Source organism: Ornithorhynchus anatinus, chromosome 5, assembly GCF_004115215.2.
Source record: "Ornithorhynchus anatinus isolate Pmale09 chromosome 5, mOrnAna1.pri.v4, whole genome shotgun sequence".
Classification (NCBI taxonomy): Eukaryota; Metazoa; Chordata; class Mammalia; order Monotremata; family Ornithorhynchidae; genus Ornithorhynchus; species Ornithorhynchus anatinus.
Genome location: NC_041732.1, coordinates 21,324,235 through 21,351,337, shown reverse-complemented (window position 1 = coordinate 21,351,337; position 27,103 = coordinate 21,324,235). Strand labels below are relative to the sequence as shown.

Sequence of the window (27,103 nt, the reverse complement as noted above, 5' to 3'; positions counted from 1 at the left end):
TTATTAAGCACGTACTGTGCACAGAACACTGTTCTAAGTGCTTGGGAGAGTACAGTATAACAATAAAGAGACAAATTTCCTGCCCACAACGAGCTTACAGTTTAGAGGGGGAGGCAGACGTTGTTGTTGTTGTTTTATGCTGTTGAGTCATGTCTTATAGCAACATCACGGACACTTCTCTCTCAGAACGCCCCACCTTCTGCAATCATTTTGGTAGTCCACCCATAGAGTTTCCTTGGTAAAAAATATGGAAGTGGTTTACCATTGCCTCCTTCTACGTAGTAAGCTTGAGTCTCCGCCCTAGACTCTCTCCCACGCCGCTGCTGCCCAGCACAGGTGCGTTTTGACTTGTCGCAGATTGCCTTCCACTCACTAGCACTGCCCAAGGTAGGAATGGAACGGTTAGGCCTCTGCTTGACTCTCCCTCCCATAGTCGAGACTGGTAGAGAACTGGAAACTCTCCAGGTGCGACCCTGAGAGGCGAGGCAGACATTAATAGAAATAAATAAATTACAGGTATGTATGTAACTGCTGTGAGGCTGGGAGGGGAGATGAATAAGCTTCTGAACTCATCAGTTAATCAGTGACATTTACTGAGCACCTACTGTGTGCAGAGCACTGTATCTCATGCTCGGAAGAGCACAGTTGATAGAAGACACGATCCCTTCCTTCAAGGAGCTTGCACTCCAGCTTGGAAGACCAACATTAAAATAAATTTCTGACAGGTGGAGACAAAGGAGTTTGACTATATGTACATAACTGTTACTAGGGAGCTTAGGTGGTCGTTATACTGTACTCTTCCAAGCACTTAGTACAGTGCTCGATACATAGTAAGCCCTCAATGTGATTGATTAAGTGACAGGGTGTTGGAGTGGCAGTAAGAGGGTTCTGGGTCGGGGGGGAGGTGAGGGATATATCAGGGAGGGCCTCCTAGAGGACTTGTGATTTCAGAAGAGCTTTGGAGATGGGGAGAGTAGTGGTCTCCTGGATGTGACAGGGGGAGAAGCAGGAGGGAGATATGAGCAAGAGGTCAGTAATGAGAAATCCGAGAGTGAGGCACAGTGAGTAGGTGAGCTTGAGAGGAGGAAAGTGTGCAAACTGGGATGTAGCGGGAAAGGAGCGAGGGTAAGTGACTGGGAGAGTTGATGGAGGACCTTGAAACTGATGGTCAGGAGTTCCTACTTGATGTGGAGAGGAATAGGCAATCATCGGAGGCGTGGGCAAAGTGATGTTTTCGAAAAATGGTCTGGGCAGCAAAGTGAAGTACGGGCTGGAGAGGGGAATCAGGGAAATCAACGAGGAGGCTGACGCAGTAGTCAAGTCAGGAGACAAGCAGCGAAGCTTAGTGGATAGAGCACCGACCCGGGAGTCGGAACGACGTTGGTTCCAATTCCGGCTCCGCCGCTCATCTGCTCTGCGAACTTGGGCAGGTCACTTCACTGCTCTGGGCCTCAGTTTCCTCATCTGTAAAAAAGAGAATTGAGATTGGATCCAACTTGATTATCCTATCGGTGCTCAATACAGTGCCGGGCACATAGTAAGTGCTTCACAAATACCATTAAAAAAAAAAAATGACAAGTGTCCGGACCAATGTGGTGTCTGTTCGGATGGAGAGAAAGGGATTGATTCTGGAAATATTACGGAAGGGGAACTTACAGAACTTGGCAACAGTTGAATATGGGGGTTGAAAGAGAGCGAAGACTCAAGGACATTGCCAAGATTGAGGTCTTGACAGACAGGGAGGTTGTCAGTGGTGATGGGAATGTTAGGAGGAGAAGTAGATTTGACAGGAAAGACAAATTCAGTTTTGGAGAGTTAAGTCTGAGGTGCCCGTGGGATGGCTACTTAGAGATATCTTGAAGGCAGAAGGAGTTTTTGAGTCGGCAGAGGAGAGAAGTCTGAGTTGGAGAGGTGGATTTGGGAGCTGTCCCAGTAGAGTTGGTAGTTGAAGCTGTGAGAATGGATGAGCTCCCAAAGGTAGGGAGTGTGGATGGAGATCGGAAGGGGACCCGGAACAGAGCCTTGAAGGATTCTCAACACTCAGGAGGTGGGAGGCAGAGAAAGAGCCAGCAAAACTGACCAAGAAGGAATGGCCAGAGAGGTAAGAGAAGAATCGGGAGAGGGCCATGTCAGATAAACCAAAGCGTGCCCCGAAGGAGGGGACCGTCCACAGTGTTACCTAACACAGTGTTAGCTCCATTTTAATGAAGAGGTGGGGCGGGAGGATGGGCAGGGCGGTCATGAACTCCAGGGATCTCTCCTGCTGCAAGACCGGCTTGGTGATCACTTCTAGTTAGAGACGTACAAGTGTTTTCACCGACTTTACAGACACAGTTAGCTCATTTGCTCTGAGACCCATGCCCTCTCACCTCCTTAAATTGCCAGCAAACAGGCCCAAAGCTGAGAGAGCTCACAAGATTAGACCCAAGGAGTCATCCGAGCCTCCTCCCCCTACTGAAATCTGGGGTTTTTTTTTGATATTTTTGTGGGATCCTGGATCAGTCCAGCTCTCCTGAAGAAGGCAATTCAGCCTAATCCCAGGTGGAACAGCAGGGGAAGGGCTCTTGGGGAGAAGCTAAAATCTGAACTGGCTGAAGACGGCTGAGACCCAGCCCTTCTTCTGCCCCTGGCCCACACAATGCCAAGGACCCCAGGTGGGAGTCTGAGGCCTCAGGTCACCACTGGGCACTCAATTTCCCGCCCGGCAGGATGTCAACTGGGCTATGGAATTGGCATGGAGCCAGTCCTGGTGCTGGTCCTCCCTTAGGTGCCCCACACTCAATGGTAGAAGATGTCAGATGGCCAGCCCCATCCCCACTGATCCCCCCAGGGGAGGGAGGGCAAGAAGAGAGAAAAAACCCAATTTCAATAATCTTCCCCTTAAGCTCCCACCCGACAGGGCCGTATCACTGTTCGGCAGACCCTGGAGCACCTAATCCAGGCCAAAGTCATAGTGGACATCAGTAATAGTAATAATAATTGTGGTATTTGTTAATAATAATGATAATAATAATAATACTTGTGGTATTTGTTAAGTGCTTATTGTGTGCCAGGCACTGTACAAAATGTTGAGCTAGCTACAAGGTAATTAGGTTGGACACAGTCCCTGTCCCTTGTGGGGCCCACAGTTTCAATCCCCATTTTACAGATGAGGTAACTGAGGCAATGAGAGTTAAAGTGACCTGCCCAAGGTCACACAGCAGACAAGTGGTGGAGCCTGAATTAGAACCCACGACTTACTTCGTGCCAGACACTATACTAAGCGCTGGGGTGGACATAAGCAAAATCGGGTTGGGCACAATCCCTGACCCTCGTGGGGCTCACCCTCTTAATTCCCATTTTACAGATCAGGTAACTGAGGTACAGAGAAGTGAAACGATTTGCCCAAGGTCTCACAGAAGACAACAGGACACTGATTTGACTGTCTGTGGGTGAGGTGGTCTCTCTGGGTATCTCTGGGCCAGGGGAGATCCAGACACTCTAGACACCCTCCCGGGATTGTGGGCCCTAGGACCGGACCCCCGTTGGAGCAGCTTCAGCTCACACCAGAGGCTGCCTGATTTGAGCCGGAAGGCTTGTCGTGAGGCCTAGAGCAGGCAGATGTCAAACTGGGGCCGGACCGGTGTGCCACCAAGGTCGTGGGCACGGTGGACGCCATGGGGGGACAATGAGGAGCACGGGCTTGGGAGTTTTCAGAGGACCTGGTTCCTGATCCCAGCTCCACCACTTGTCTGCCGCGTAACCTCGGGCAAGTCGCTTCACTTCTCTGGGCCTCAGCTTCCCCATCCGTAAAATGGAGATTAAGACTGTGCGTCCTATCGTGTCCGACCCGATTCGCTTGAATCAACCCCAGTGCCTGACACATAGTAAGTGCTTGACAAATACCACAATTATTATTAAATGATGAAACCAGCTATTGCATCATGGCTCCTCCGGCTCTGGCGAAACACTCGTGTCAGCTGCCAAGGAAACTCAGCGCGGTTGACTCTTCCCCTCTCGGTCACTCAGATTTCATTACTCCTTTCCTCCCCGCCCCACACCTCCCGACCCTGCCCCGTCCAACCCCTACCCCAAATCACTTACCAAACGGTGTTTCCGAGAAGCTGGAGGCCAGGGAGAATCTCGTTGTAAAGAAACAAAGGTTTTGCTGTCACCCTTGGTAAAATCTCTCCTCATCCACCTTTCCAAGCCACCAGCCCAGATGAGGGAGGGTTGTAATGTTTTTATGGTCTTAAGGGATCTGGAACCCGGTCCTCTTCTACAGTGTAAATCCGGCTTCGCTTTGCATGGATTCATTTTACCCAGAATGCAAAGGATGGACAGAGAAAGGGCCTTTTTATTATCACAATTTACTCGGTTTTATAAAACAAAGAAAAAGGACAGGTCGGAGGTATTCTTTCTAAGAGAGGGAGAGCTCCGCTGAGATGACTTCTCCCACAAGAGAGACCCAGATCCACAGGGCAGCGGGCCTTGGTGGCTAATCACGGCACAGCGGCTTCAGCCCGGCGGGCTCGGATCTTCCTGGATATCTTGTAGAGTTCCATCGTGGCCTTCGCGTCTTCCACAGAGGAATGCCCGCTCCATCCAGTCTGCAGAAACAGAAAACAGTGGAACTTAGTGGGCGCTTACTGTGTGCAGGCTACCGTGCGGAGCGCTTGGGGAGAGTACGACAGAGTCGACAGACACGTTCCCTGTTCTCGGGGGGCTCTCCCAGCTGTAGGGTTCAAAGCCAACATGGCTCAGGAAAGAGCCAACGGGGGTGAACTGGTGTCTCGTAGTGGTAGAGGCGAGAAGCAGTGCTGCCCAGTGGAAAGAGCAGGGGCCTGGGAGTCAGAGGACCTGGGTTCTAATCCAGTTCTGCCACTCGTCTGCTGTGTGGCCTTGACCAAATGACTTCACTTCTCTGTGCCCCGGTTTCCTCATCTGTAAAATGGGATTAAATCCTCCTCCCTCCCACCTAGACTGTGAACCCCGTGTGGGACAGCAACTGTGTCCATCCTGATAACCTTTTATCTATCCCAGTGTTTAGAACAGTGTTTGGCACAAAGTAAGTGCTTAAAAAATATAATAGTAACCAGGCAGTCCTCCAAACCCCTATTTGGGGAGCGACCCCATCCGGGGACCTGTGCCCCAGGATCTCGATCTCGAGGTGAGGGGTGAGAGTTTCCAATGAAGATTTTACAGCTCCAACCAGTGTCAGAGAACATCTGCGCCCACAAAATGGAACTCTGATAGGGTGAGAAGGAGGATTCAGAATGAAGAGCAGCATGGTCGGGGGATACAGCCCAGGCCTGGGAGTCAGAAAGATCTGGGTTCTAATCCTGACTCTTTCACAGCATGGCATAATGGCACGGGCCTGGGGGTCAGACAGTCATGAGTTCTAATCCCAGCTGCGCCACTTGTCCGCTGGGTGATCTTGGGCAAGTCACTTCACTTCTCTGGGGCTCAGTTCCCTCATTTGTAAATTGGGGTTTGAGACTGTGAGCCCTTTGTAGGACAGGGATTGCGTCCAACTTGACTTGCTTGTATCTATTCCAGGGCCTAGTACGGAGCCTGGCACGCAATAAGGGCTTAACAAATGCCATTTAAAAAAAAAAAGATTCCCTCTCACTGTCGGAGGACTCTGCCCTCCTGAAAATGAAATTGATGTCGTGACTTCACCAACTGCAGTGACCTACTGTGCCAGAGCATCACTGAATCAGAAGTCAAAGATGCAATCCCTGTCCTTGAGGAACTTGTATTGCGATGGGGAACCCAGGCAGACATTTCACAAATTCACGGCAGTCGAACGATTCACGGGGATAGACGTAAATGATCTGAGGAGTAATCAACAGCAGCGGAAAACATCTGAGGGCCGAAGTGGCTGAGAGGAGGCAGGGATGGGACGGGACTGTTCAACCTCCCGGCTCCTGGACCCTTCTGGTAGGATGGAAGAAATGGAGAGGTCCTTGAGCTGAAAGGACCGTGGAAAGGAGGAAGAGCGATGTCAAAACGGAGGACCAGAGAGGCTGAGGATGTCAAAGGGATCCCTTTTGAGCAATCTGCCACCCATGCCCAAAGTCACACGGCAGACTAGTGCTGGAGCCGGGATTAGAATCCGTGTCCCCCGACTCCCAGGCCTGGGCTCTATCCACCAGGCCATGCTGCTTCCCAAGTGCTTTGGGAACCTCTTCCAGTTAGGGCCTGACCCCCTGAGCGCCCAGGAGTCCCTCAGAGGGTGGAGAGATGGCCCTCCTGGCTCGGCTGAAATGCCCACCGGGTGCTGCTGGTTGGAGGGGAGAAGATGGGGATTTTCTCATTCCTCGCCAACACACCACACCCCCTGCCACTGCCACCAGACTCTTTGGTGCTGCCTAAACCCTGCCCATCCCCTGTCCCGATGCTGGCTGAGGTGGGGACCCTGAGCTTCTCCCCATGTGAGTCCCAAATTGCTCCATTCCACCTTTGGGCCCCAGGATCTGAAAGTGCAACGAGGCACCAACACAACCTTAGATAAAAATAAACAAAACCGGCCTTGATTAAGTGTTCGTAAGCACCCAGAACTTCCATGGGGTGGTGTTGGCTTAATGGTTTCGGATATCCCAGGAGACCCATGGTTTGTCTCGCTCTAGAAAGAGAAATCACGCATCACTGCTGCCCTGGTTACCAGGAAGACCATACCTCACTGCTGTCCAGTTAGCGGGACAACTACGCCTCACTGCTGCCCAGTTACTACGAAGAGCACACCTCACTGCTGCTCCAGCTACCAGGAAGATCACACTTCACTGCTGCCCAGTTACCAGGAAGATCACACCTCACTGCTGCTCCAGTTTCCAGGAAGATCACACTTCACTGCTGCCCAGTTACCAGTGTGACCACACCTCACTGCTTTCCTGGTTACCAGGGAGATCACATTTCACTGCTGCCCTGATTATCAGGAAGACCACACCTCACTGCTGCCTCAGTTACAAGGGCACCATGCCTCCCTGTTGCCCCGGTTACAAGGGAGACCATCTTTCACTGCTGTTCTGGTTACCAAGGGACCACACCTCACTTTTGCCCTGGTTACCAGCAAGACCACGTCTCTCTGCTGCCTGGTTAAGAGGAAGACCACACCTCACTGCTGCCCAATTACCAGGGACAACACGCCTCACTGCTTCCATGGTTACCCGAGAGACGACATCTTACGGCTGCTCTGATTACCAGGGAGACAACACCCCACGGCTACCGAGTTATCAGGAAAACCAGGCCTCGGTGCTGACCCAGTTAACAGGGCAAACCACACCACACTGCTGCTCCAGTTACCGGAAGACCAGGCTTCACTGGTCCTCTGACTATCAGGGAGACCTCGCCTCACTGCTGCCCTGGTTACCAGGGAGACAGCGCTTAACCGCCGCCTGCTTACCAGGAAGACCACGCCTCGATGCTGACCCAGTCACCAGGGAAACGACGCCTCACTGCTGCCCCAGTTACCAGGGAGACAAGGCCTCACTGCTGGCCGGGTTACCAGGAAGACAATAAGTCCATTTGATCCAATTAACCTTGCGTCAATGGCTCAGCCACTTGAAAGAGAGGCCACCGGGGCAACTCAGAGAAATGACAGGAAGAGCAATAGACCACAGAGAACAGGTCACAGCTTTGGGCTGCCTCAGTTTCCCAGAGCGGGCAGAACAGGGGCTCCAAGGGGCTCAGATGGGTAGCATCTCCTCCCATTTGTCTTCCCTGGGGGATGATAGGAAGGTCCCCAGACTCCTGTCTCCTCTGCCGTCCGAGCTTACCTCTCAGAGCGCCGGTGGTGCAACCCCAAACTGTACCGTCGCTAAGGAGGCCGGTCTGTCTGGCTTTGAGCTGGCCTGTCTCCGGTCTGGTTCTGATACAGTACCCAGAGCTTGTGTATCCGGTTTTTTGTTTTTGACGCCGACCCCTCCCCTGGCATGGCTCCCGTGACTAAGTTCCATGGCTCAGATGCTGGGCCAGACACACACGGACCTGGGAGGGGAATGCAAAGCTCCAGGGATGTGTCGGGGGGACCGGAGGTGGGGAGGGGGCCGGGGGGGACAAGAGGGGGAAGAGATCAGAAATCCTCCTGGAACTACACCTGAAGATTGGGCAAAATTCTCAGGCTTCTGCAAAATGGTGCCCGCTGCTTCACCTGGTGCCAGGCATAATTAATGGGACTGTCACGTACCCTGTCCGGTGCTTGGGAGCACCATCACTGGCCACTCTTAGAGCTCGGGCCTGTGAGTCAGAGGACCTGGCTTGTAATTCCAGTTCCACCACTTACCTGTTGTGTAATCTTGGGCAAATCTCTTCACTTCTCTGGGCCTCAGTTCCCTTATCTGATTCAATACCTGTTCTTCCTCCTACTTAGACCGCGGGTCCCATATGGGACCTGATTGTTTTGTATCCCCCTGCCCTCCCAGCGCTTAATATAGTACTTGGCACATAGTAAGCGCTTAACAAATAACACAGTTACTATTAGATGGCTCCAGTCCCTTCCTTGGATTCCTGGGTCCTAATATCGTCAACTCCCTTCTACGTCACCCTGACCTGCTCTCTTTATTCATCCCCCCTCCTAGTCCCACATCACTTACGTACATATCCATCATTTATTTATATTCATGTCCGTCTCCCCCTCAAGGCTGTAAGCTCACTGTGGGCAGAGAATGCAACTATTGGATCGTTACGTTACGCTCTACCAAGCACTTAATACAATGCTCTGCACACAGTAAGTGCTCAATAAATATAATTGACCGACTGACTGATTAGCAGCAGCAGTCGGAGCCAGGAAGCCTCAGCTGGCCGAGAGAACTGGCACCTGCCAAATTTCTGCTTGCCTTTTAGAGCTGGAGGCTCAGATTTCTTCCATTTAAGAGATGTGGACCTGAGCCTCAGATGGCTGTAGTTTGGTTCGCCTCAGACAAGCCGGGTTGCTGGGAAAGGGGGCCAGGAGTCGGTCAGCCTTTTGGCTGCCTAGGGAGCCACGGAGGATAATCCATCCAGACTCCCCCAGGCCTGGGCCCGGTTGTATGACAATAACCATCGTGATAATAATAATAGATTGGGATCTTTGTTAAGCACTTACTATGTGTCAAGCACCGTTCTAAGTGCTGGGGTATATACCAGGTAGTCACGTCGGACACAGTCCCTGCCACACGTGGGATTTACAGTCCAAGTAGGTGGGAGAAAGGGGACCGAAGCCCTATCTTAAAGATCATCATCATCATCATTATCGTCAACAGTATTTATTGAGCGCTTACTGCATGCAGAGGACTGTTCTAAGTGCTTGGTACAAAGTCGGTACAGGTGACGAAGCTGAGGCTCAGAGAAAGTGAAGAGACGTCCCCCAGGTCGCACAGCAAATAGGTGGAGGAGCCTGGATCGGAACTCAGGTCCTCGACTTCCAGGCTGTGTTCTGTCCACTAGGCCACACTGCTTCTCTCAGATCATCAGGTGGCACCTGGGGCTCACATCTCAGCAGGAGGGAGACCAGGCATTGAATCCCCATTTTGCAGATGAGGGAACTGAGACCCAGAGAAGTCTCACAGCCACACAGCCCTCAGATGACAGAGTCGGGAGCCGAATCCGGGTCCTCTGACTCCCAGGTCCGTGCTCTATCCATGAGGCGTCCTGCCCCTCTAGGGAGGTGTAGGGAACGGGGAAGAGGAGAAGGGCCTCCCGGAGACTCACCTGGATGTTCTTCTTGAGGATCTTCAATGTGAGGACCTTGAGGGAGACCCTCCGGCAGGCCCCCAGCCCGCCCACCTCCCACAGCAGCCGGTCCTTGGAGGTGTCATAGATCTCGTAACTCGCCATGTCCGCCTTCAGCGCCTCAAAGTCGTGCTGGAGGTCGTGGCCCACCACCAGTTTGCCCTCCAGAAGCCTCAGGATCTACCCGGGAAGACACAAGCCCCACGTCAGAAAGTTCCCAGGTGCTGATCCAACGTGCCCCACGGAACCCCTCCAGGACTCCCTCAGGGTTCCTGCCATCAGTTACCTCAGGCGGAGTCCTCCCCAGAAACGCCTGGATGTGCGCCCAGGTCCACATCTTGTTTGGCCTAGTTCACTTCCCGTCCGGCCACTTGCACCACCGCCTCCTGCCCTCCATACGGTTCCAAAGGAGAAGCAGTGTGGCATAGTGGTTAGAGCGCGGGCCTGGCAGTCAGAAAGATTTAGGTTCTAATCCCAGGTCCACCACTTGACTGCTGTGTGACTTTGGGCGAGTCACTTCGCCGCTCTGTGCCTCACTTACTTCATCTGTAGAATGGGGATTAAGACTGTGGGCCCATAATGATTATTATTATGGTATTTGTTAAGTGTTTACTATGTGCCAGGCACTGTACTAAGCGCTGGGACGGACACAGGCAAATCCGGTTGGACACAGTCCCCGTCCCACTTGGGGCTCAGAGTCTCAATTCCCATTTTACAGATGAGGAAACTGAAACCCAGGGAAGTGAGGTGAATTGCCCAAGGTCACACAGCAGACAAGTGGCAGAGCTGGGATTAGAACCCATGATCTACTGACTCCCAGGCCCGTGCTCTAGCCGCTACACCGTGCTGCTTCCAGCCCCATGTGGGACAGGGACGGTGTCCAATGCGATTAGCTTATGTCTGCCCCAGCGCTTAGGACAGTGTCTGGCACATAATAAGTACTTAACAAATACCGTAAAAAAAAAAAAAAGGAGAGCAGTGGGAGGGGTGTCAGGGGGCATCCAAACCCCAAATTCTGCCAGCCTGACCTGCGCCGTGGGCTTGGGACCCACGGGACCCCGCGGAGAACGAGAACGTCACGGCAGGGACAATAGGGAAGGCTAGGCTATTTGGTGGGCTGGCTCCTTTACCTCTGCGCAGCTAAAGCCTCATTTTCCCCTTTTCCCTCTGCTCCTCCATCTCTCCCTTCCCATCCCCACAGCACTGTACTCGTCCGCTCAACTGTATATATTTTCGTTACCCTATTTATTTTGTTAATGAATTGTACATCGCCTCGATTCTATTTAGTTGCCATTGTTTTTACGAGATGTTCTTCCCCTTGACGCTGTTTAGTGCCATTGTTCTTGTCTGTCCGTCTCCCCCGATTAGACTGTAAGCCCGTCAAACGGCAGGGACTGTCTCTATCTGTTGCCGACTTGTTCATCCCAAGCGCTTAGTACAGTGCTCTGCACATAGTAAGCGCTCAATAAATACTATTGAATGAATGAATGAATAGCCAGGCCTGAGGGCTGACAGGTTTTAGCAACTAGCTGCAAGGCCAAATTGGGCTGTCAGAAGCAAACCGTGTCCCGAAGAAGGAAGCCATTCATCTCTGCATCTGGTCCTGGGAGTGAGTGGGTGGGATTTTGCCGTTTGGTTTGGATTAGCTCCTGTCAGTGCTGCCCTGCCCCATTCCACGGTGAGCCTTTCTGACAGCTCTCAGAATTCAATCAATCATATTTTTTGAGGGCTTACTATGTGTAGAGCACCGCACTAAGCACTTCTGAGAGCATGCTAACGGAGCTGGTGGACACATTCCCGGCCCACGAGCCTACAGTCTAGAGGCCCACGCCCTACCCCAGCTTAAGTCCTAGACCTTAGTTTGTTTTTTTTTCATATGATATTTGGTAAGCACTTACTATGTGTCAAGCCCCGTTCCAAGCACTGGGATAGATAAAATTAATCAGGGGAGGTGCACTCCCTGTCTCACCTGGGGCTCACAATTTAAGGAGAAGGGAGGAGGATCAAATTCCCGTTTTACAGACTTGGCCAAGTTCACACAGCAAGCATTTGGCAGAAGTGGGATTAGAACACAGATCCTCTGACTTCTAGGCCCTGGCTCTTTCCACTAGGCCACGCTGCTTCTCACTAGGCCACGCTGCTTCTTGTTGGAGAAGTGGAGGGAGGCAGAACTGCTCACGAGAAGTTCTCTCTCTAAGCTTCTACGACTTGTAGTGCCCAGCCTGAGTCCTGCACGTTGGCATTAAAGCCACGCCAGGTGACACGCCACTCTCCCTCCCCCCGCTCACACCCCAGCCCCCGCGGGCCTGAAACAAGGCTAGGTCCTCGTCTGGTTCATGGGCTCTATCCCAGACTCCTTCAGCTTTCCCCCAGGTTCAGCCGGGGGGAGACGAACCCCCCCCACCTCCCAAAAAAGTAGGCTTAAACACTTCTCAGCTACCTCCCAGCACCACCTCCATTAACCGTCCCCCACACCCGAGCAACTGTTGACATCAGCGGAAACTGCCGCATTCCTAAACGGTGAGCAGTTTGACCTACTGGATAGAGCTCGGACCTGGGAATCAGAAGGACTTGGGTTCATTCATTCATTCGTTCCATCGTATTTATCGAGCACTTACTATGTGCAGAGCACTGTCCTAAGCACTTGGAAAGTACAGGTCGACAACAGAGACGATCCCTACCCAACAGTGGGCTCACAGTCTAGAAGGGGGGAGGCAGGCAACGAAACAGAACAAGTAGACAAGCATCGATAGCATCAATATAAATGCATAGAATTATAGATATATAGACATCATTAATACGATAAATAGAATCATAAATATGTACATATATACACAAGTGCTGTGGGGCGGGAAGGGGGTAGAGCAGAGGGAGGGAGTAAGGGGGATGGGGAGGGGAGGAGGAGCAGAGTAAAAGGGAAGTCTGGGAAGGCCTCTTGGAGGAGGTGAGCTCTCAGTAGGCCTTTGAAGGGGTAAGAGAGCTAGTTTGGCGGATGTGAGGAGGGAGGACATTCCAGCCCAGAGGTAGGACGTGGGACAAGGATCGACGGCGGGATAGGCGAGAACGAGGCCCAGTGAGGAGGTGAGCGGCAGAGGACCGGAGTGTGTGGGCTGGGCTGGAGAAGGAGAGAAGGGAGGTGAGGTAGGAGGGGGAAAGGTGATGGAGAGTTTTGAAGCCAATAGTGAGGAGTTTTTGCTTCATATGAAGGTCGATAGGCAACCACTGAAGGTTTTTGAGGAGCGGGGGTGACACGCCCAGAGCGTTTCCGTAGAAAGATAATCCGGGCAGCAGAGTAAAGTATAAACTGAAGCGGGTAGAGACATGAGGTTGGGAGATCAGGAAGGATGCTGAGTGGCTATACTAACGTGATAGCGGTTTGGATGGAGAGGAAAGGGCGGATCTTGGCGATGCCGTGAAGGTGAGACTGGCAGGATTTGGTGACAGATTGGATAGGTGGGGTTGAATGATAGAGCAGAAGTCAAGGATGACAGCATGATTATGGGCTCGTGAGATGGGAAGGATGGTTGTGCCGTCTACAGTGAAGGGAAAGTTCGCGAGAGGACAGGGTTTGGGAGGGAAGATAAGGAGCTCAGTCTTGGACATGTTGAGTTTTAGGTGGCGGGAGGACACCCTGGTGGAGACGTCCTGAAGGCAGGAGGAGGTGCGAGCCTGGAGAGAGGAAGAGAGAACAGGGGAGGAGATGTAGATTTGGGTGTCTCTGCATAGAGATGACAGTTGAAGCCGTGGGAGCGAATGAGTTCACCAAGGGAGTGAGTATAGATGGAGAACAGATATAGCTATAGATATTGATCCCCTATAGCTAGGGTTTGGGAGGGAGAGGAGGAGCCCACGGAGGAGACTGGGTTCTGGTACCGGTTCCACTACTTTTGCTGTGTGATCTTTGGCAAATCACTTCACTTCTCTGTGCCTCAGTTCCCTCATCTGCAAAATGGGGATTAAGACTGAGAACCCCATATAGGTCATGAACCGTGTCCTCCCCAATTATCCTGTATAATAATAATAATAACGACGGCATTTGTTAAGCGCTTACTATGTGCCAAGCACTGTTCTAGGCGCTGGGGGGGATACAGGGTAATCAGGTTGTCCCACGTGGGGCTCACGGTCTTTAGCCCCATTTTACCGACAAGGTAACTGAGCCACAGAGAAGTTAAGCGACTGGCCCAAAATCACACAGCTGACATGTGGCGGAGGCAGGATGAGAATCCATGACCTCTGACTCCCAAGCCCGTGCTCTTTCTACTGAGCCACGCTGCTTCTCTTCTTGTATCTGCTCGGCACATAGTAAGCGCTTAACAAATACCAACATTATTATTATTATTGTATCTAGCTCAATGCTTAGTACAGCGCCTGGCACAGAGTAAGTGCTTAAGAAATACCATTTTTTAAAAAAAAGTGACTTGTCCGGTGTCAGCGAGCATGTTACTGGAAGACCTGCCATGGAGGCAGCAGACTGCACCTCCAAAGCCTGAGCCCGGGGAAGAAAATCACCCCTAAGAACCAACTTGCATTTCATGAATTCCCACGGCTGATCCGAACTAAGGGTGAACCAGGAGACACTCCCAGAAGACACTCCCAGGAGACACTCCCGGGTGCTGTTCTCTTAGCTTAATGAGTACAACTAAGAGAAAATTGTTTTTATTATTTTTTTAATGGTATTTATTAAGCGCTTCCTATGTGCCAGGCACCATGCTAAGCGCTGGGGTAGATACAAATTAATCAGGTTGGCTGCAGTCGTTGTCCCACGTAGGGCTCAGTCAATCCACATTTTATAGTTAGAGAAGTTAAGTGACTTGTCCAAGGTCAAGCAGAAGACAAGTGACAGAGCTGGGATTAGAACCCAGGTGCTCTAACTCCCGGACCTGGGCTCTTTCCATTAGACCTCGTTGCTGTTTATATTAAAATTTGATGAGAATTTCACAAATCATACAGAAAATGTACTATGAGTCTGGGTTCAAATTTGCACAGGCGATGATAGATAATTGGCTTTAAAAAACATACATTTTGAGGAGGGATGCGGGTTGAACAGGGCTGATTTAGAAAATTTTACCCGGGGAGCCAAAATACCTCAGGTCAACCCTGAAAGCTCTCCTTGCTTCACTCTCATCTGTTCTCTGTCCTCAAAATCAAAGGTATTTATTGAGCGTTTACTTTGTGATCTCTGATGATGATAATAATAATAATAAATTTGTTAAGTGCTTACTGTCTGCTAGGCATTGTACTAAGCGCTGGGATAGAGCAAGGTAATCAGGTTGGACATGGTCCCTGTCCCGAGCGTACATTCTACAACCCACAGTACCAGGTCCCTGAGCCTCTATTTCCCTATCTGAATAATGGGACCTTAGAGAAGCTATGTGGCCTGGTGAAAAGAGCAAAGGCCTGGGAGTCAGAGGATCTGGGTTCTAATCCCAGCTCTGCCACTGGTCTGCTGTGCTACTTAACTTCTCTGGGCCTGAGTTACCTCACCTGTAAAATCGGGGTTAAGATCGTGAGCCCCATCTGGGACACGGACTGTGTCCAACTTGATTAGTTTGTATCCACACGCAGCCCTTAGTACAGTGCCTGGCACATAGTAAGCACTTAAGAAATACAATTTTAAAAAATTAGGCCTTAGGATGCCGGGAAGCACAAAGAGATGCAGAAATCCGGGACTAACGGAAACTTTCAGGAGACCTGTCACAATTTCCCCACTGTTGTGGGTGGAGAGGGAGCCTCTGGTGGTGGTGCTAACCTTCTCACTGGGCCTTGCCTGTCCTGCCATCGACCCCTGGCCCGCGTCCTACCTCTGGCCTGGAATGCCCTCCCTCCTCACATGTGCCAAACTAGCACACTTCCCCCCCTTCAAAGCCCTACTGAGAGCTCACCGCCTCCAGGAGGCCTTCCCAGACTGAGCCCCCCTTTTCCTCAGCTCCCCCTCCCCTCCCCATCTCCCCGACTCGCTCCATTTGTTGTACCCCGCTCCCTGCCCCACAACACTTGTGTGTATATGTACATATCTATAATTCTATTTATTTATATTAATGCCTGTTTACTTGTTTTGGTGTGTACTTACCTATAATTCTACTTACTTATATTGATGCTATTGATGCCTCTCTCCCTGTTTTCATGTCCGTCTCCCCCCTTTTAGACCATAAGCCCACTGTGGGCAGGGATTGTTCTCTGTTGTTGAATTGTACTTTCCCAAGCGCTTAGTTCAGTGCTCTGCACACAGTACACGCTCAATAAATACGATTGAATGAATTAATGAATTAATGAGTTGATGGGGAAGCAGCATGGTCTAGTGGATAGAGCACAGGCCCGGGAGTCAGAAGGCCATAGATTCTAATCCCGGCTCTGCCACTTGTCTGCTGTGTGACCTTGGGCAAGTCACTTCACTTTTCTGAGCTGCTTCTTCTGGGTGCAGCACTCCCTCCCCCTACTGGGGTCTCAGGACTGTCCCTCCCCAGTCAATCTATGAAATTTACTGAGCACATACTCTGTGCAGAGCATTGTACTACGTCTTCGGGAGAGTAATAATAATAATTATGGTACCTGTTAAGCGCTTACTATGTGCCAAGCACTGTGGTGCTGAAGCGTGTGCTAAACGCTTGGAGTAGAGAGTACAATCTAACAGAGTTGGTAGACACATTCCCTGTGCAAAAACGAGCTCACAGTTTAAAGGGGGAGACGGACATGAATAAAAATAAATAAATTACGGATATGTACGTAAGTGCTGTGGGGTGGAGGGTGGGGTGAATTCTCCGCCCCCTGGACTAGAAAGGACACTGTGGACAGGGAACGTTTCTACCCAGCTCTGTTATTCTGTACTCTCTCAAGTGCTCGGTATAGTGCTCAACACACCTTTAGTGCTCAATAAATACAATTGACTGGTTGGTTGATAGGTGACTCGGAAAAGAGAAGGAGAAGAGGAGATGAGGGCTTAGTTAGGGAAGGCCTCATTTTCAAGCCCTTGCGAAAACTATTTCCTCCAGCAGACTCTCCCCAACCATTCCCTCACGCGTAGTCATCCCGAGTCATCGTCTTTAGTTGCTCTCAGCCCTTCCGTACATGTCGATTCATGCCCTCCACTTCTTTATTAAAAGAATACCTGTATCGTTTGTTTAATGATGCATTATTTATTGATCAAATTTGTTAAATCAATTAGTTTCATTCATTTAATAAAACGTAATTTCATTATTCCTTTGTTACTCTAGTCTCACCCCATTAAAGTTTAATAATTATCAATTATTAAACTTATCACTTATTCATTTTTCCACAGTCTTGCAGTTGCTAGTTGTATCCTTACAACTGTCCTTGTTCCCCATGAATGCATTCGATGTTTGCTGTCTGTCTCCCACATTAAATAGGCAGCTCCTCCAGGGCGGGACCATGGTTCTACTTCTCCACACAGTAGGTACTCAGTAACGTTACTATTAAGAATAACTGTGGTATTTCTTAAGTGCTTAATATGTGCCGAGCACTGTACTAACTGCTGGGGCAGAAAGAAAATAATCAGGTCCCACATGGGGCTCACAGTCTAAGAAGGAAGGAGAACAGGTATTGAATCCCCATTTTGAAAATGAGGGAACTGAGGCACAGAGACGTTTAGTGACTTGGCCAAGTGACTTGATAGGGGGAGAAGAAGAGATCTGGGCACCCCTGGTCAGTCTACCTGACCCCAGCCGCATTTAAACCCACGGGTCACCTCCACGGGGCCCCTCTCAGGCCAGAAGACGCAGCTTCGACCACCTCCTCGGTCCCCGAGGGTCTGGACTAGCCCGCCTCTCCCAATCCAGATCGGATGCTGTGTATTTAAGAAGCTGCCTGACCATTTTCATCACACGGGCACACGGCGTCCGTGGGTCTCTCCACGGGCACCCTCGCGTGTACCAGAAAAGTTGGAGCAGGTCTCCCGTAAGCCGGTCCTTGCCCCTTAACACTGCCCTCCTGGTTTTACCCATGAAGCAATGTAAACCTAGGAAGGGGAAGTGGTTTTCTCGGGAACTTTGGCCAGACTGGATGAGAAAGGAAGGAGATGGGCTCCCAGAACCCGCTCGTGCCTCCGGGGGAGGGAGGGAAGGCTGCCAAGCCCCAGGCCCCTCCTGCTGGTGGGTAAACCCAGCACCCTTCACCCCACCTCTACCCACCATCTCGTGCCTCCGGAGGCCCCCTGGGGCCAACCTGGAGGGATGAGGTGAGCCAGGGCAGCGATGCGGACAGCTGTCCAGTCCCGGGGTTGGATAATCTCTAGACAGCTGGGAATGCCCCAGAGTAGGGAGTTTTCTGGGATTCGGGCGGTACTCTCTTCTGTTCCTTCCCCTCCTCCAGGGTTCCCCCAAACTTTAGAAGGGCCTGGAAACCTCTCCTCCCCTTCCCCAGGCCCCGATCCAGCTGTCCCCCTGACCACACCTTTTCCTCTCCAGAGAAAACCAGTAGGGCAGACAGGGAACTCCCCATATTACTAACTTATTCAGCCGTGTCTCATTCCCCGGGGTCTGAAGGCCATAGCACCGACCCGAATGTAGCTGTTTATCATCGTACTGTACTCTCCCAAGCGCTTAGTACACTGCTCTGCACACAGTAAGCACTCAGTAAATACAAGTGAATGAGTGATGGAATGAATGACCTGTCCACTCCTAATCTCTGGAGTGATGGTTTGGATGTCACCAGTGTCCCCATATCTAGCCCGCGGGGGTAAGGGCGAAGCCTTCCTATGATGCCCCGCTCCTGGAGGACTACCCGTACTCTGCCCCCCAGGTAACCTCCCGTTACCGCAGCCCGGGACTCCCTAACACCACCCTCTACCGAGGATTTTTAAGAGACTCAGCAGAGTCTAGAGTGACCCAGGGAAAACTTTCTGAATTTTCAGTCATTCTCAGCCAGTTCCAGGGCCCCCTCGGAGCCACGGACAGTCGATCAATCAATCAATCGAGGGCTTATAGTGCGCAGAGGTCTGCACTGAGCACTCGGGAGAGTATTGTAGAATTAGTGGATGAGATTTCTGCCCTCAAGGAGCTTACGGTCAAGCGGGGGAAGACGGACACTAAAATAAATTACAGATAGGGGAAGAGACGGAATACAGTCGTATATATGCATGAGAAGTGGCAAGGCCTAGTGGAAAGAGCCTGGGCCTGGGAGTCAGAGGATCTGACTTCACCACTTGCCGGCTTTGTGGCTTCAGGTAGGTCACCTCATTTCTCTGTGCCTCAGTTCCCTCATCTGTAAAATGGACATTCAATACCTGGTCTCCCTTCTACTTAGACTGTGAGCCCCTTGTGGGACCTGATTAGCTTGTATCTGCCACGGGGCTCAGTACAGCAGCGTGGCTCAGTGGAAAAGAGCCTGGGCTTCGGAGTCAGAGGTCGTGAGTTCGACTCCCGGCTCTGCCACTTGTCAGCTGTGTGACTGTGGGCAAGTCAGTTCACTTCTCTGTGCCTCATTGACCTCATCTGGAAAATGGGGATTAACTGTGAGCCTCACATGGGACAACCTGATTACCCTGTTCCTACCCCAGCGCTTAGAACAGTGCTCTGCACATAATAAGCGCTTAACAAATATCAGCATTATTATTACAGTGCTTGGCACATCAAAAGTGCTTAACAAATATCATTTTATATATATGCATATATATATAATGATTTATTATATGTATATAAAATAATGAATATATGAGTTGTACATCCATCCAGATATCCAACCCAGCCTGCTAATCCCCACTCCACCACCCTCCACACTCACCTCCTCCCGGGCCTCCGCGAAGGGCGTGGCATTCTTCATGTCCTCCTTGCACACCCCGCTCACGCGTGTCCGGTAATCCGTGATGGTCCCCTCGGGCCGGACGAAGCGGTCATACAGCACGTTGCCATGGTAACCCACCAGGCTGCAGCGGGCCAGGCCGCTCTCGTGGCCCCCGGGGCCCAAGCCCACCATCTCGCAGTCCAAAGAGACCACCTGGCTGATGTCCCCCATGGGATGCTGAAGGGCTGGAGGAGATGGGCGACTGTCGGGACACGGGAACGGGCTCTGGCGGAAAAGCAGAGGAAAGATAGGGATCCGGCAGGTTGACCTTCCCCTCCCTCCTCGGGCAGGAAGTTAAAATAGTGTTGAGATTCGGGCCCCTCGGGTCCAGAAACGGCTCTCAGTAGAGTGGGAGGCTTTCTTTTCTTTTCCTCTACCAGCCTGGGAAACGGAAACTGAACGTCCCTCTGAGAAGCAGCATGGCCTAGAGGAAAGAACCTGGGCATCAGAGGAGCTAGGTGCTAATCCCGTCCCCGCCACTTGTCCGTAGTGTGACCTTGGCCAAGTCACTTCACTTCTCTGTGCCTCAGTTACCTCATATATAAAATGGGGATTAAGACTGTGAGCCCATGGACTGTCCAACCTGATTAGCTCGTAACTAGCCCAGCACTTAGTACAATGCCTGGCACATAATAAGCACTAAACAAACAACATAAAAACAAAAGAAACCCCAGTTCCAGCCGATCTACTGGTCACCTGAGCTGGCAACACTTTCCCATTCATTTGTTCCTGATCTGAGACTTGTTCATTTCATTTACTTTCTCCTAACAAGCGGCGCTTTCATCAACCACCGCGTCACCCTCTGGACTGTAAAATTCCTCGAGGCAGAGGTCGCCTCTTTCGCTTTTTCTAGGTGTTCCCCAAAGCCCTGCTGTGGGTCCAGTGGAAGGAGAGCTGGTCTGGGAGTCAGGAGACCTGGGTTCCGCCTGGGGACCGTCCTGGCACCTCGAAACGCACGGCAACCCCTGCCCGCCTACTCCCCCGTTGCACCCGAGCACATTCCGGGGGGAACAGTACTGGCGAGAAAGAGCGGGAGCTGGTTGGAGCGGGGTCCACTGGGTCCTCTGCCCCAAATCTTGTGAGACTAGTCTGTTGTCCCTGATGGGAGACTCCAATCAATCAATCAATGGCATTTACTGAGCGCTTACTGGGTGCGGAACACTGTACTAAGTACTGAGGAGCAGCGTGGCTCAGTGGAAAGAGCCCGGGCTTTGGAGTCAGAGGTCATGAGTTCGAATTCCAGCTCTGCCACTTGTCAGCTGTGTGACTGTGGGCAAGTCACTTAACTTCTCTGTGCCTCAGTTACCTCATCTGTAAAATGGGGATTAAGAGTGTGAGCCCCACGTGGGACATCCTGATTCCCCTGTGTCTACCCCAGCGCTTAGAACAGTGCTCGGCACATAGTAAGCGCTTAACAAATACCAACATTATTATTATTATTACTTGGGAAAGTAAAACAGAGCCGATAGACATGGTCCCTGCCCACAAGGAGCTTACAGTCTAGAGCCTAATAATAGTAATAATAATTGTGGTATTCGTTAAGCGCTTACTATGTGCCAGGCATTGTACTAAGCGCCGGGGTGAATAGAAGCAAATCAGATCGGACATAGTCCCTGTCCCACAGAGGGCTCACTGTCTCAGTCCCCATTTTACAGATGAGGTAACTGAGGCCCAGAGAAGTGAAGTGGCTTGCCCAGGGCCACACAGCAGACAAGGGGCAGAGCCGGGATTAGAACCCCTGAATTTCTGACTCCCAGGCCCGTGCTCTCTCTTCTGTGCCCTACTGTTTAACCTTGTCATGTTTCCCCAAGTGCTCTGCACTCAGTAGATGCTCTGAACACAACTCTACACACCACAGACCCTCAGTGGCTACTGTGGATCCCCCCTCTCCCCACCTAGACTGTAAGATCCCCATTAAACTCTAAGCTAGTTGTGGGGAGAAGAGGATGATTCTACCAACCCGTTTCTATTGTCCTCTCCCAAGGGCTTAGTACTGGGCTCTGCACACAGTAAGTGCTCAATAAATACCACTGATTACAACGATCACCTCCGACCCCTCGCCCGTGGCCCGCCTCTGGCCTAGAACGCCCTCCCTCCTCAAATCCAGCGGGCAATTACTCTCCCCACCTTCAGTGACTTCCCCCTTTCCTCGCTTCTCCCACTCCCTTCTACGTCATCCTGACTTGCTCCCTTGGCCCATCCCCTCGTCCCAGTCCCTCGGCACTTATGTACTGATGTCATTTATTTATTTGCTTTCATGTCTGTCTCCCCCTGCCCTAGACTGTAGGCTCATTGTGAGCAGGGATCGTGTCTGTTTAATAATAATAATAATAATGTTGGTATTTGTTAAGCGCTTACTATGTGCCGAGCACTGTTCTAAGCGCTGGGGTAGACATAGGGGAATCAGGTTGTCCCACGTGGGGCTCACAGTCTTAATCCCCATTTTACAGATGAGGGAACTGAGGCCCAGAGAAGTGAAGTGACTTGCCCACAGTCACACAGCCAACAAGGGGCAGAGCTGGGATTCGAACTCATGAGCCCTGACTCCAAAGCCCGTGCTCTTTCCACTGAGCCACGCAAGCACTTAATACAGTGCTCTGCACCTAGTAAGCGCTCCATAAGTACGATTGAATGAATGAACGAATGATGATGATGGATCCAGGACCACAGGTTCACCCAACGCTGACCGGCTACTAGCCCGACTCAGGCAACACAAGCCGGACATGCTGTGTGCGGAGCATAGGGAAACAGGAGGGAAAAGAAAGCAGGACCTAGTTGGGAGATGATACTCTGCCCAGATGTGCTCTGTATTTTAAATGTTTTGTTCTATCCTTTTTTCTGGTATTTGTTAAGCACTTATTATGTGCCAGGCACTGTACTAAGCACTGGGCTAATCAGGTTGGACACAGTCCATGTAGTAGTAATTATTATAATAACTATGGTACTTTTTCAGCACTTACTATGTGTCAAGACCTGTTTTAAGTGCTCAAACAGATAAAAGTTAATCAGGTTGGACACAGTCCCTGTCCCACATGGGGCTCGTCATCTTAATCCCCATTTTACAGGCGAGGAAATTGAGGCACAGAGAAGTGAAGTGACTTGCCCAAGGTCGCAGAGCAAACAAGCAGCAGACCTGGGATTAGAACCAAAGTCCTTCCGACATCCAGGCCCGGGCTCTATCCATCAGGTCACACCGCTTATCCTTCCGGTTATTTTTCATGCCATTTACGCCCGGTGGCCGGGCAGCCTTTAGAGCTTCAAGTTCGTGTGCTCAAAGTTTAGCAGGGTGACAGCAGAAAATCACTGCTGGCCCTCGGGGCCAAATGGCACAGTCCTGGCCAGGGTTTTGGCTGGTTAAGTCATGGTTCCTGAGCCCAGACTGGATGCTTCCCGGAAGAGGATAGCGCCGAAGCATTCAAGGCTGAGTTTGGAGGGGTTTTAGGGGTTCTAAGTTCTAAACTCTAAATTCCTCTCGACTGTAAGCTCACTGTGGGCAGGGAACGTGTCTACCAACTTGGTGATGTTGTACTCTCCCAAGTGCTTACACACAGCAAGCACACAATCAATCAATGAATGGAACTTATTGAGTGCTGACTGTATGCAGAGCACTGTACTAAGCGCTTGGGTGAGAACAATACAACAGGAGTAGCAGACAGGTTCCCAGCCCGCAATGATTACCTTGTATCTACCCCAGCGCTTAGAACTGTTCTTGGCACATAGTAAGCGCTTAACGAATACCATCATTATCACTGTTATGAGTTTATAGAGACTGTTCGACTAAAAAACTGTCCAACCCGATTTGCTTGTCTTCAACCCAGTGCTTCGTACAGGGCCTGGCACCTAGTTAGTGTTTAACAAATGCCATATTTATAGGAGAAGTAGCCCGGGGTAGTAGATAGAGCACGGGCCTGGGAGTCAGAAGGTCATGGGTTCTAATCCCTGCTCTGCCACTTGTCTGCTGGGTGGCCTTGGGCAGGTCACGTCCCTTCTCTGGGCCTCAGTTCCCTCATCTGTAAAATGGGGATCATGACTGGGAGCCCCAGGTGGGACAGGGACAGTGTCTAACCCGATTCCCTCGTATCCACCCCAGCACTTCGTACGGTGCCTGGCACGTAGTCACGGCTTAACGAATACCGTCATTATTGTTATTATTATTCTTGTTATCATCATGAACATTATCCTTATTATCATCCTTATTAAGCTCCTTGTAGGCAGGGAACATGTCTAGCAGCTTTGGGACACTGTACTCTCCCAAGTGCTCGGTACGGTGCTCTGCGTGAAGCGCTCAATAGGTGCGACTGATTGATTGAATCCCGCTGTTGGGGTCTAAGGGAGCCAGGGTGCCCCCGTTCAGGGCCAAGCCCTGGCACCCAGCCCCCAGGCCCAGCTGGCACCGGTGCCCTCCGACCGTGCCCAGCTCCCCCAATCCCCGGACCCCCACAGCCATTCATTCACTCATTCAGTCTTAGTTATTCATGCATTCATTAAATCATATTTACTGAGCGCTTCCTGTGTGCGGAGCACTGTACTAAACGTTTGGAGAGTGCAGTTTAGCAATTAAGAGAGAAGATCCCTGGCCACCCCGGGCTCACAGTCTAAAAGGGAGAAGACAGACCACTTACTGTGTGCAGAGCACTGTACTAAGCGCTTGGAAAGTACAACTGGGCAATAAAGTGCGATGATCTCTGCCCACAATGGCCTCAGAGTCTAGATGGGGGCGAGGCAGACATCACTTACTGTGTGCAGAGCACTGTACGGAGCACTTGAAAAGTAGAGTAAAGTACAGAAAGTACAGTAAAGAGAAGCAGCGTGGCTCAGTGGAAAGACCCAGGGCTTGGGAGTCAGAGGTCATGGGTTCGAATGCCGCCTCTGCCACTTGTCAGCTGTGTGACTGTGGGCAAGTCACTTCACTTCTCGGTGCCTCAGCGACCTCATCTGTAAAATGGGGGTTAACTGTGAGCCTCACGTGGGACAACCCGTTTACCCTGTATCTACCCCAGCGCTTAGAACAGTGCTCTGCACATACTGAGTGCTTAACAAATACCGACGTTATTGTTATTACAGTACAGCAATAAAGAGAGACGATCCCTGCCCGTACCGGGCTTACAGTCTAGACGCGGGGGGAGACAGACATCACTTTGGAAAGTACAATTAAGCAATAACTAGAGACGATTCCTTCCCACACTGGGCTTACAGTCCAGAGAGGGGGACACAGACATCACTCACCGTGTGCAGAGCACTGTACTAAGCGCTTGGAAAGTCCAGTGCAACAATAAAAGCCGTCAGCCCTTGTTCTTTAATAATAATGATGGTATTTGTCAAGCGCTTACTATGTGCCAAGCACTGTTCTGAGCGCTGCGGGGGGGGGGGGGGGGATACAAGGCGATCAGATGGTCCCACACGGGGCTCACCGTCTTAATCCCCATTTTCCAGATGAGGTAACTGAGGCCCGGAGAAGGGAAGTGATTTGCCCGAAGGCAGCAGAGCCGGGATTAGCCTGTAAGCCCGTCGAAGGGCAGGGACCGTCTCTATCTGTTACCGATTTGTCCACTGCAAGCGCTTCGTACAGTGCTGTGCGCATAGTAGGCGCTCAATAAATACTATTGAATGGATGGATCAGCCGTTCTTTCCAGCGGCCCCCGTCCCCCGTCCCCTTTGTCCCCCGACCCCCTCCAGGGACCCGAGGCAGGTGACCCAGGTGGTCACCCCCACCCCTCCCACCGCTGATTGTCACTCTGTGTCTGCGTCTCTGCTGTCTCTCACCTTGCGTCCGGTCCTGCCCCGCTTCCTCCGCGGGCTTCGAGCGGGTCCGGCTCAGGTCCGTCCGTGTCGGCCTCCGGGCAAGTGCCCCTGTGGCCCGGTGGCCCGGTGGCCCCCGCCCCGCCTTCCCGGGGCCGGGCCCGCTGTCACCCATGACTCGTCTTTGACGTCGCACCCGGGAACCCTCAAAAGGCGGTTTCGCTTTCGCTGCAGGGTCATCGGAAACCCCGGGCCGGTCCCCTCCGGTCCCCTCCGGCCCACGGCCGTCGTCCCAGGGGGAGGAAAAGTCCCCCGGGGCCCGCACACACGGGGATCATGTAAAATCGTCCTCTCCCAAGCGCTCGGCAATAACCACGATGGCATCTGTTAAGCGCTTACTATGTGCCGAGCACCGTTCTGAGCGCCGGGGTAGATCGAGGTCATCGGGTGGTCCCACGTGGGGCTCACGGTCTTTCATCCCCCCTTTTCCAGATGCGGTAACTGAGGCCCAGGGACGTGGAGCCACTTCATTCATTCGGCAGTATTTATTGAGCGCTTGCTATGTGCAGAGCACTGCACCAAGCGCTCGGGATGGACAGATCGGTAGCAGACAGTCCCCGTCCTTTGACGGGCTCACGGTCTAATCGGGGCAGACGGACAGACGCAAACGATAGCAATCAGTAGAATCGAGGGGATGGACATCTCACTAAAACAGTAACAAATAGAATCAAGGTGATGTACATCTCATTAACGAAGTAAATAGGGTGATGAAAATATATACGGTTGAGCGGACGAGTACAGGGCTGAGGGGAGGGGAAGGGAGAGGGGGAGGAGCAGAGGGAAAGGGGGGAAGAGAGGGCTTGCCCAGAGTCACCCAGCTGACAAGTGGCGGATCCGGGATTAGAACCCATGACCTCGGACTCCCCAGCCAGGCTTCTTTCCACCGAGCCACGCTGCTCTGCACACAGTAAAAATCTCAAGACTTTTACGACCGAGTGAATGAATGTACGTAAAAGAGTAAACCCCGTCGCCCCCGGGGACGGTGTGAGAGAGGGAAGTCCGGTGGCCCCCGGGCCGGTCCTCGCCCCCGGGCCTCCTGTCGGATGGGAAATCTGGTGGCCCCCGGGGAGGGCGCCGTGCGGGGCGAGAGAGGAAGCCTGGTCATGCCGGGTCCCGCCCCCGGCGACCAGATGACAGATGAAGCCTGGGGGTCCCGAGGAATCCAGGGGTGGCCGCCCCCGGGCTGCTCTGGGTCCCCCCGCCTCCCCTTTGGACCCCCAGTTTGGCCCTGCACCCTTCCCCGACCCCTCTATACACAGGCACGCAGACCCCCTCCCACACACACACTCACTCACCCACACGTGCAGGGCTTGCTCAGACCTCGAGGGTGATTCATCCGATTTGGGGAAATCCCCCCCTTACACCATCGCCCACCGCCCCCGTGTCTGGGACGGGGAGGTCCGTCCCTCCCCGGTGGAGGTCCGGTCCCAGTCCAGGGCCCGGAGCCTCCGGGGAAGCCACGGTGGGTGGAGGGAGCACAGAGGACACACAGCTAGGACCCGGAAAGTGGACGAGGATACCCTGAGGGCTGAGGTCAGGCCACCCTCCCCCAAATTCACAAAATCCTCTTTAAAAAAACGTTTGAATCCTCAAGGGCCCGGGTCCGGGAAGGCCGACGATGGGTCCGACTGCATCTCCCCGCCGGCCGGCGGCCCGCTTGAGCCGCTGGCCACGGGGGACGAGGAGGGAGGCCCGGAGGCGAGTCTGTTCTTTTGAGGGCAGTTGGGGGGATCGCCCAAGAGGCCCCCAGAACCCGACTCCAGCCCCGTCGACCCGCGCCGGGTTTGCTCCGGGGACTGGGGAGTCCGAGTGGGGGTCA

At 52.1% G+C, this 27,103-nt stretch overlaps 1 protein-coding gene and 1 non-coding gene across 2 annotated transcripts; both read right to left on the bottom strand.

The window, feature by feature from the left end:
* Positions 1 to 346: 346 nt before the first annotated feature.
* Positions 347 to 483, bottom strand: LOC114812631. The gene has a single exon (XR_003760282.1). It is a non-coding gene; the product is annotated as a small nucleolar RNA SNORA7 (small nucleolar RNA).
* Positions 484 to 4,316: 3,833 nt separating this feature from the next.
* Positions 4,317 to 25,373, bottom strand: ISG20 (interferon stimulated exonuclease gene 20). The gene is made up of 4 exons (XM_001521568.5): positions 25,249 to 25,373; positions 19,426 to 19,710; positions 9,670 to 9,870; positions 4,317 to 4,589 (listed from the first exon to the last, which is right to left on the bottom strand). Exons 2-4 carry the CDS (start codon positions 19,654 to 19,656, stop codon positions 4,482 to 4,484), a joined length of 540 nt encoding a protein of 179 aa, XP_001521618.2. The 5' UTR covers positions 19,657 to 19,710; positions 25,249 to 25,373; the 3' UTR covers positions 4,317 to 4,481.
* Positions 25,374 to 27,103: the final 1,730 nt, after the last annotated feature.